Source organism: Echinops telfairi, unplaced genomic scaffold (genome assembly GCF_000313985.2).
Source record: "Echinops telfairi isolate 266 unplaced genomic scaffold, ASM31398v2 ScPeMD7_2291;HRSCAF=2852, whole genome shotgun sequence".
Lineage (NCBI taxonomy): Eukaryota > Metazoa > Chordata > Mammalia > Afrosoricida > Tenrecidae > Echinops > Echinops telfairi.
In genome coordinates this window covers 30,907,202-30,918,482 of record NW_022106189.1, presented here as the reverse complement: position 1 = coordinate 30,918,482, position 11,281 = coordinate 30,907,202, and the positions used below count along the sequence as shown (strand labels likewise).

General features: G+C 37.5%; 1 protein-coding gene across 1 annotated transcript in view; it reads right to left on the bottom strand.

Annotated features, from left to right (window-relative positions):
* Nucleotides 1-11,281, bottom strand: part of NFATC3 (nuclear factor of activated T cells 3) — a 78,699-nt gene that overhangs the window by 37,738 nt on the left and 29,680 nt on the right. Inside the window, exons 4-6 of the mRNA XM_004704824.2 lie at nucleotides 5,479-5,678; nucleotides 2,888-3,060; nucleotides 366-506 (exon numbers count right to left, since the gene is read on the bottom strand). Of these exons, the coding sequence (XP_004704881.2) occupies nucleotides 366-506; nucleotides 2,888-3,060; nucleotides 5,479-5,678 (514 nt within the window). The remainder of the gene's footprint in view (nucleotides 1-365; nucleotides 507-2,887; nucleotides 3,061-5,478; nucleotides 5,679-11,281) is intronic.

Here is an 11,281-nt window from a genome sequence, read left to right as displayed (position 1 = left end):
AAAAAAAAATAGTGAAAACAACAGCTACTTCTTTAAGTTGTGTATTTGGTTGTTATTGAGACTATACAAAGCAAAACAGCTACAAGTTCTGCTTAACTACATTATCTTTTATTATATACGCTCTTTACTAAATTTTTAAAAATTTACTAAATTTCAAAAGATAAATTTATGATAATTTAACAAAAATGTCTGATAATTTTTCATTTCTGATTTCTCTGTCCACAAGAGAAAATGCCAACTGTTCATATTCTCTACACTTTAATTTTAATATTGTGAAAATCTATTCTAAGTTTGTAAAAGTCACAATTTTTAAAAAATTCTCAACAGATAAAGACTCAAATCAACTCAAATATTATATTGTTTACCTTGTCCTTTTTCAAGAAAAATGATTTTGGATTCTGGAAGAAAATTTGATCCAGTCACGATCATTTCATGACCTCCATTTACAGAGCAACTGTTGATACTGTACTTCTCAATATGAGGGAGTTCTTGCGCAGACCGCTGGGCTGTTTGTTTCCCCCCCCAAAATGAGAAGAAACAAAAGATTAGTTTGTGATCTTTCATACATAAATAATAAGCTCAAGTTATAAAATGAAAATACAGAGAAGTAAATCCTGGGATTAATATGCCCATTAGACAAGATATATTTTATTTTAAAAAATATGAATATAAATACTGCTCATTGTGTAAAAATGAAGATAATTTAGTTGTACTCTCTATTGTCACAATATTAGGTACGCAATATTATTCAGGCTTTTAGAACTTAAGACAATGATAATGATTAATGCCCGCAAATATCAAAGTTTTGAAAAAACAAAATATTCCTTATATTTATATAGTTAAATTACTTTTTTAGACTACTGCTGAAAAAAAATAACTATTAAAAAAACTTCATATTGGCTCCACCACATTCATCTGTTTTTCTCTTTCGGGTTTACGTTTTAAATACATTTCTTCCACACAAATATTTGTCTAAAATTCACCAATCTATTACAAAATATAGTAAAAAAAATAGTGTACACGTATATTGCATATAATTAAGAGAAGACAAGTTTCTGAGGAATTATTATAGGACAAACAGCCCTTTCATTAAATAAAAACAAAAACCCTGGATTAAAAAGGTATTCATCCAGTATTATTGAGATATCAGGATTTTATTTTGGTCACCTTTCTAAATAAAAGCATACAGAATTTGCACTATTAATTGTTTTTTGGTACTGAATATTTTTAATGGATGTAAATCTTTTGAAAAGACACTGCACCTTTCTTTGCCTTCCAAGATAACATACAACAATCTAATTCTTCATAAACCTTAAGGGTCATTATTTAAATTAATGACTTTTATAAACAGTATCTTTGATGCCATTCTTCTCTTGTATTAACTGGTTCTGTTACTTTCTGAAGATCCTAGTGCTTTGGGGGAAACATCTTAAACTTTAAGATATACATTACATTTCTTTTGAATGCTTAGATGATGTCCCACCACCTTGTCAAGTGCCTACATGTCTCGGTTTCACTCTAGATTAAAAAGTGCTGACTATACTCTACTTCACATTTGGAAAACAGGCTTACTTTCAGTCCTACTACTTGAGTGAAGACTGGTCACTCTGTCGGTAAACTGTGCTTTAGTTGCGAGCATTATAAGAAACTTAAACTTGAATGCCTTCAGGGAAGTTTACTATGCCTTCTGTCTTTTCCAACAACCTAACACCCTGTCAGGTATGTGAATTGGGAGCTCTTCCCAATCAACGATAATATTAAAACAGATCCTTTCATAGGAGAACGGTCCGGGATTGTGATCAGGTACCAACTTACATCTCAGAAAATAGTTATGTTCCCACTGTTGCAAATGTCTCAGAAGAAAAGAGCATGTATTGATTGCTTTAGGGAGTAGACAAATTCAAATTTTAAATATTTATGGTAGAAAATAGGTATCATAGGTACATTCTAATGATAGATAAAAATGTGCTCAATAGATGGCATAACCAATTACAATACTGTGCATGAATTAAAGACTACTTTTAGAGACTAAAGAATGATATTATAAGATGCTTATGATAATATAAATAAAAACACCACAAATTAATAAAAATGCATGTGGCTTATAGAAATAAAACAATACAATGACTGAAAGTCTTCAGGACATTTGTGTACGAGGCACACAGCTCTGTCACCAACAAGCAAGTAACCCTGGATGAGTACTTGAGATAACTGCGTGTATCAGTTTCTCTTATGTAATATTAAGGCATGGAATTGGAACATTTCTAGGTCTACGCTCTAGAGATCTAAACACCAGTCTCAGTATTTCAGTCAGACCAGCTAACCTGCCCTCTGTGATGCACAGTACTCCAGGGCTTGAGTAGATAACAGATCCAAGGACCTTTTCTCCTACCTTGCTTTGTAAATTGGGATAAAAGTGAGCACTTCTCAATCTGATGTTGTAAATAATTATTGTAGAGAAACAAAAACAAAAGCCTGCATATTCTTATTTGGCTGAAGAGTCTGCATACATAGATAGGCATCTTCCAATATGAAGGCTGGCATTTTAAAGAGCCAAAGGCCAAGTAATACAGTATCAAGAGTCACAGCTTCATGATTCAGTCCCCAAATGTCACCAAGCTCACCTCCCTCATTTAAACATAGGAAAAGTATGGTCAAGAGATTGTATCTATCATTACAATACCACTACATAGGGAAAAATGACTTTGAGAAACCAGCTTAATTCCAAGACTAAGAGGCTTCCCAACATGTTAGTTCACCTCACTCCAAGAAAATCACACCAGTACTCTGATCTTGTACGTACCTCAGTTTCTATTTGTGATACCAGCAAAACAGAAAGAAACCTACTATAAACAAAATCTTAAAACATCACCACATGCTCACTTACAGCATTCAACAGGTATAGAAGCTATCTGCAGAGAAAGAACTTTTCCATTAGGCTGGGGGATGTGCACCCGAAATACAAGTCGTACTCTAGTATTCTTTCTGCCGATATCAGTCTCTCCTTTTCGAAGTTCTATATCTGAATTCCGAAGCTTCAAAATACCTGCACAGTCAATACTAGGAGAAAAATGGAAAATGTTTATTTGCTTATTGATAACCAATAATAATCTATCACAAGTCAGCAACCAGATAAGGTGAATTTGGCAGGAAAAATTGTCACTATCTACTATCAGGCCAGATGAGATATGTATGGTTGCTATTCTCGTTTCTCTTGGTGGATTGACTGACTGCAAAGACAGCTGTCAGTAAATTGCTCCTAATTTCTAGATTTCTTTCCTGTTCCTCCCCAATTAAGAGACGATGTCCCATTCTCCTTGAAAGGTGACCTTGTTAGCAGATGGACATTGGGCTTCACTCAAGTACTCCCTCAATGCAAGAACATTTTGTTCCATTAACTTGGCATTCCATGATGCTCACCTTCCCAACACAATCACTGAAGACAAAGTGGGTGCATAAGCAAATGTGGTGAAGAAAGCTGATGGTGCCCGGCTATCAAAAGCTGTAGCGTCTGGGGTCTTAAAGGCTTGAAGATAAACAAGCGGCCATCTAGCTGAGAGGCAACAAAGCCCACATGGAAGAAGCACACCAGTCTGTGTGATCACAAGTTGTCAAAGGGATCAGGCATCAGGCATCAAAGAACAAAAAAATCGTATCATTGAGAATGAGGGGGAATACAGAGTGGAGACCCAAAGCCCATCTGTACGCAACTGGATCCTTACAGAAGGGTCGCGGGGAGGAGAAAAGCCAGTTAGGGTGCAGTATAGCACCAATGAAACATACAACTTTCCTCTAGTTCTTTAGTGCTTCCTACCCCCCACTATCATGATCCCAATTCTACCTTACAAATCCAGCTAGACCAGAGGATGTACACTGGTACAGATAAGAGCTGGAAACACAGGGAATCCAGGACAAATAAACCCCTGAGCACCAAAAAAAGAGAGTAGTGATACCAGGAGGGTAAGGGTAAGGTGGGGGAGAAAAGGGGAACCGATCACAATGATCTACATATAACCCCTCCCTGCAGTATGGACAACAGAAAAGTGGGTTAAGGGAGACATTGGACAGCGTAAGACATGAAAAAATAATAATTTATAAATTATCAAGGGTTCATGAGGGAGGGAGGATGGGAGAGGAAGGGGGGGAAAATGAGGAGCTGATACCAAGGGCTCAAGTAGAAAGAAAATGTTTTGAGAATGATGATGACTACAAATGTGCTTGACACAATGGATTTATGTATGGATTGAGATAAGAGTTGTATGAGCCTCCAATAAAATTATTTTTTAAAAAAGAAAGCTGAGCTAATGACTTGCTTTGATAAATACTATGACAAAGCAATGCTTTGCAAATTATGAGCCTAGCATTAGAGAAACCTGGTAGTTTCTTTTGCTCCCTTGGAGCTCTGAGCTACTGTGTAAGTTCAACTAGCTGAGCAGAGAGAAAAAGCCCAGGTAATGCGCATCTGTTCAAGACACTCCAGCCACCCTGATGTTCCAAGTCCAGCTGAATCTAGGTGCATGAAAGACCTCAGTCAAATGCTGAGTAATCAACCAGCCAAGCCCAATCAACAACAAGAATCATGACAAAGAATTAAAAGTTTTTAAAAAATCAATAAATTTGGGGTGGTCTGTTACACAGAATTAAATAACTGAAACAGTAAAAACACTCCTGTCATACATTCAACTAGGTCAGAAAATACTTATTTGCAGGAATAAGCCATCGATATATCTAACTGAAATAATAATGTTTTTTTAAGATAACCATTTGAATTAATTTTTTAAAGTCTAATTATAGTACTGAATTTATTAATAAAATAATTCATCAGGTCATAATTCTTGAATTTATAAGGAACACAAAACTGAGGTGCTACATTTGTTTTACCATTTCATTGTTTTCAAAAGTTATTACTAAGTGTGACTATTTAACATACAACCATGGTAGGAAATCACTAACCATGTTCTTCAATGATATATAGGAAGAGTAAAATAAGCAAATGGTCAGATATTCTAGTTAAAATTTATTCACTACGACTTTCCTTGTTTTCACTTTTACTTTATCTACCATGAGTTCAAACCTCGAGATCACTGCTCAGGGACTGCAGAAATCTCTTTTGATGGACAAACATAGAACTACGTTATCAAGAACCAGGAAACCACAAAAAAATTTTAAAAACCAAAGTTTTCACAACTTTTCAAATATTTTCAACTTTAGAAAGACACAGAGAAGAAAAAAAAAATCACCAAAGGGAATAATTTTGAAAACAAAACAAACTCACTGCCATCGTGTCTATGCTAACTCATAGCGACCCTACAGGACAGGGTAGAACTGCCACTGTCTGAGTACACAACACAGTGGGCAAGATGGTCTTAGAGCCCCATTGACTTATGGAGCCACAAACACCTGGTGCGATTTCCTGAAATTATGTTACCCTCCTGAGCAAATGTATTACACCATCATTTACTGGACACTTCAAGATACCTGGCTGACATATTGTTTTCAGGAAGAAGAGGAATCTCCAAAACTTTTGTGCTAGCAATTATTATCTCTTGGCTTGCGGTTGCAACAGTCTTCCCAGTGATTCGATGCACCTGGTAAAATGCATGAGGTCGTAAATATCGGTCATCTGCTGTCCCAATAAACATCTGCAGATTTATTGGTTTTTCACTATAGCCCAGGAGCTAATTAGGAGAAACAAACACAGAAAAGTACAATTCATTATGAATGTATTTTACAATAGTAAGTCTATTATATGTTGTTCATGTATAGAATGTTATTTCATTTATTCATTTATTTTAATAAATCATTTTATTGGGGGCTCTTACAGCTCTTATAACAATCCATACATCAACTGCATCATGCACATTTCTACATATGTTGCATCACCATTTCCAAAACAGTTTCTTTCTAGAATGTTAATTTTAAAGCGATATGGGGGAAAAAAAGGATATTGAACTGTAATCAACAAACAAGCCTCCAAACTTTTGAAGTTTGCTATAAAAGTCTGGAATCGGTTACAAAAAAATGTTTTTATTATAAATATCTGGATTTGTAAAATTTTGCAACTCTTTGTTAATCTGTTGTGGAAAATATACAAAAAATGCTGATTCTGTACTCCAGAAAGCATTGATCATTCACATTAAAAAAGGAGTCAGCATGAAAGTTTTAAGTTCTTCAACATGAAGAACTTACCTTATGTTGGAGAGAACTTTAGCATATCCCCACACACCCATGTATACGGAAAACTTTCTAATTTTGTGAACTGAGAACCCAATTCCTTATTATATATAACCACAAAAAAAGACAAAAACCACCTTGATCATTTCAACGTGAGGGGGCTTCAGAAAATTCATGGGAAAAATCCAGTATCTTTCAATTACATTACAATTTTTCGTGGAAGTTTTGAAGTCCCCTTGCATATAAACTTAAAAAAAATATTGTGAATCAGGGGTGAAGGTTTTGGAGTAAATCAGTTTTCCATTCAACAGTTCACACACACTATTTCACCTTGTCATTGCAATCGCCACAATGTAATATCTCTTATCCCACCACTTCCTCCCCAGGGTTGCTATGTTCATTCCTTCTTGTCTAAACTTCCTGAACGTGTCCTGGGGTAAGTGCTGCCATTTGGTTTCAAATGAGTGATTATACTAAGGAGAGCATACCTCCCTAATGTGATTATTCTCCTTATAAACTTACTGCTTGCTGAAAATTGTGCAATAGGAGTGAGTTTAGTTCCAGACACAAAGGGTGGCTTTTAAAGAAATCATTTGATTGGGGGCTCATACAACTCTTAATCACAATCCATACATCCATCCATTGTGTCAAGCACATTTGTACATTGTTGCCATGATCATTCTCAAAACATTTTCTTTCTACTTGAGCGGGAATGGTCTTTGATGATTCTGAGTTTTGTTTCACATTTTTCTTCCTACCCCATCTAGGAACGCCTTATTGTGATCCCTTTGTGGGCTAGGCGTTGGGCTGTTAAGCACAAGGTCAGCAGTTTACACACATCAGCTACTCCGTTGGATCAAGATGATGCTATCTGCTCCCTTAAAAATGTACACCAAAAAAAAAAAAATGTACACCATAGGTTTCCAAACTTATTTGGCCTACTACCTCCTTTTCAGGAAAAAAATTACTCCACGCTCCCCTGGCAAAAAACTTTTGTGCTATAGCCCATAATCTGGGATAAATCGTAGGTATTTGTATTTGCAGCAACACCCCTTCCCCCCAGTCACTCCAGTCTCCCCCAAGGGACAGGTTTGCCTATTTATAATCTTGAAAAGTCTAATGAGCAGTCCTACTCTGTGCTGTATAGAGTCACTATGGTCGATGGCAGTGGACGTCCTATTGGGATGCCTTTCAGAGCTGGTTGGCAGGAGCATTATCTAATTCTGGTCTCAGGGTCATGGAGGTCGATAGTGTGGTCCGTTAATCCATGGAAGTAATTATTTCCACTTGCATTTGATTTTCTTCACTTTGCTTTCCTCTGGGGAGAGGCAAATAGTTACATCTCAGATGGCTGCTCATGAGCTTTGAGGAACACGGTTTGGTAAACTCTGTCGTACCGACGGACCTTGGTGTCTCCTTATATCATGGTCCTGAGCCCCAGACTCTGTGACTCATTCCCTCAAGGTGTTTGGTTATATGCACTAAGTTTCTAAAACTTTGGTCCCGGTATGCTCCACCACATTTACGGATATATTTGCCATATATAAACTTGTCATAAATGCAAATACCATGTAAATCGAGAACACGTTTATCAAGAGTTCGTCATTTCAGAAAGTCGTGTTCAGTGATGCCATTCAATGCTAACATAGGCTGCTGTTCAACAGCTCTCCCTTTGCATTGAGACTATTCCATTGCCTTCCAAAACCTTTTCATTCATGCCAGATATTTTCATTTTAAAGCATACTACATAATTATAATTATTATAATTTAGATTTTCATATTTATTTCCTCTTAAATATTATAAGACTGTATTAGTATTGATATAGTTGATTAATACGGCTCATCTGGCCATTATCTTTTAAGTGATATATTATACAGTCTCTATGCCTATTGCTATAGGAGCTCTGGTAGCATAGTCAATTATGAGCTGGGCTGCTAATTACAAGGTCAGCAGTTCAAAATCACCAGTTGTTCCATGGAAGAAAGAGATAGCCTCCTACTCTCATAAATAGTTACAGTCTTTATGGGGGCTGGCAGGAGAGGTTGGGGGGAAATGGGGAATTAATGACAGTGAAAATAATGAAGAAAATATTCTAAAACTGATCGTGGTGATGATTGTACAACTTTATCTTGACGTGATTGAACTACTAAATTGTATGATGTGTAGCTTATGTCAATTAAACAGTGCTGGAAACACTCAGGGATAGTTCTACCCTGTCCTATGGGATCACTATGAGTCAGATTCAACTCGATGGAAGACCAGAGATATTCCTATCTTGGAGGGAGTTCTCTGCTAAAGACAGGATTAAGTCCCCACCTTATGAGAGGGTATGAACCAAGCTCCCTCTCTTCCTTTCCTATGGGAGTATGATTCTGCTGATTCCATCAAAGAGCCTCTGAGGTAGGATCTATCTCAGAAGTAGGGGCACAGAAATCCTAGGATCATCGGAGGAACCACCAGTAGAGCACATTAGAAATCTCTGTTCGAAGTAGTGGAAGCACCAGAGGCTGCAGCATGGAGACCATGGGGGCAGAGCAAAAAAACGAGGCTGAGATCAGAGTCCAAGGTAAAGAAACCATGAGGCTTAACAGGGGAGTGGCACCAATCCCGTGAAACTGTGAGGCAGAGCAGCAGTTGGCTTCCTGGCCCACAGAGAGACTGGGTTGCTGGCTGAGAAGAGGTATTGCTATGGACCGATGAATGATACTGACCTGTTAGCATCCCTAATAAAAAATGCAAAACAAAAAAACACGCTTACTGCCATCGAGTCAATTCTGACTCATAGGGATATGATAGAACAGGGAAGAACTGCACCCGTGGGTCTCAGACTTTAACTCTCCACGGGAGAAGAAAGCCTCATCTTCCTCCCTCTTCACAGCTGGTAGTTTCAAACCGTTGATCTTGTGGTTAGCAGCCCATTGCATAACTCACCACACCACAGGAGTTTGCCAATGCTCCAAATAAACCTCCTTAATTCTGAATATTGTCTATGAGTTCTGTCTGGCCACTTGATGAAAGACTGAACCCAGGAGAAAAGTAAAATTCAGAGAGAACACCTATGTCAGATAGGGCAAAGAAAAGATGGCGGGTGGAGACATACCTGACCCCTTGCCGCAAGGCAATAGAGAAACCAGAAGAGGTCAGACATGGGTTCTGCACATTTCTTTCAGACATCTATCATGATGACTCTGATCTCAATTTCTACTCCTTGAAGGAGAGCTTTTGATTATAACTCAATTATTTTAGCTGTTCTTTTCCTGAAATTCACTTCAGATTTCTAAAGAACACATTAATACAGCTATTTATCTTTTCCAGTTTAGATCTTTGATCACTGACCACAAAAGGGGTTGGCTCTTGAATAACACACACTCCTTTCCTTCCCTCACCCTTCCACTAAAGTTATCCTTTTTTTTTAAACATTAAATCAACATTTCAGTGTCTGCACCAGAACTTTGTAAATGCTACAGCTGACTTAGGTAGTGTATTTTACCTACATTCTTTTAGTGTAAACTGCTTGATTAGAGCTTATAACAACTTATTTTAGTTTGCCAGCCTGAAAAATAAAAATCCAAAGCAATAGTAACATCATTACACATGTTAACTGCACATTCTGTTTCTCTCTCAGAATCTGTTAGGATTTTTCTCTTTGACTAGTTTCCCTAAAAGGAAATCATTCAGCCTTTTCCCAGGGTACATTAACCTATTTCAAACATTTTTTGAGTTCAGAAAAGGAAGAAGGTCGGAGGTCTCACTACTCAAAATGTTGTCTTTCATTATGTGGCCCATTACTTCTCCACCTGTTTTTAGTACAGGCTCTCAAGTCCTGTCTTCAGCTAACCTAAAACCTTCATTTATTTCAGGCTCTATAAAGAGTTAAGTTCTCCCAAGGTGGTTATATTGCATGAGAGAGAAACATTTGAGAAATGTAACTGCTTCTTTTGAAGACTTTCACTCAATCCTTCTGTTTTCAACCCTACTTCAAATTCCACTTCAGAGATACTCAGTGCTCAAATTCCTGAGCCCTTCCAGCGAGTGTTCTTGGGTACAAAATGACTTGTACTTCTTACCAGTTCCTTCCCCCTTCCAGCAGGTCTAAGTTGCAGCTGTCTCATGCATAGCGAAAGTCAATTGTTCAATTTTCTACATTTAACTGGAAGTTTTTTTATGAAAATACTAAATTTTAGCATATTTATATAACTAAAGAATCTACAGATTTTTTCAATACAATATCCTTTACGTATTTTGATATTAGCAAGTTAATACACTGTAAATCTTTAATTAAATAAAAAATATTCCATCAAGAATACACAATGCTAATAAAATGATTTAAAAAAAAGGATACACAATGTTGAAATGGAGGACAGTAAGAAGCGTAAAACCTAATTAAACGAAAAACTAAAAAACAGAAAGGGAGGGGGAGAGGATGTGTATATGTGTGTGCCCAAGTTTAGGGTAGGCATTTTTCTAGTTTTCGTTACATGCAGACGAGCTAATAATATCAAAAGAGATATATATATATTTGTGCAGAGGTGATAAAGCAGGGTTACAGAGTAGGCAGTGGGAATATGGGTATATTCTGCTTTAATTAAACTTGTTCACTAAATATTAAAATTCCTGTAGAACTGGAGTGTAGCGAATTACTTAATATAGCTTTGCTAGCTATGGTTTATGTAACTTCCACCAAATGACTGGGTAGGGCCACGCAAACAGAGAGGATGGAATTCTAGTGCAGAGACGGGTTAGTTTTGCCATTCTACTGGGTATAAAATGAGCCATCTCAGAATGGAGGTTGGAGTGGAGGTTTCATTACACAGAAGCCAAGAGTGGAGCAGGTCCTTTAGACCCCACAATCCTGTGCAACAAACTTTCCTGACCCAGGAGACAGCTGTGGCATCAAAGGATTGGTGGCAGTGATTGAAGAGCAGCAAACCAAAAGCACCAGAGAAGCCCCTTACTGACCCGGGGCCCTGCGGGGGACAGCACCTGAGACAAAGTGTGGGAACTGCGCCCGATCTGATCCTGCCACACAGAGGCAAAATACTGGGGGGTGGGGGTGGGGTGCAGCGGAACAGCAAGGGAATGGAGCGGCAAGGTCCCCAGGGAATG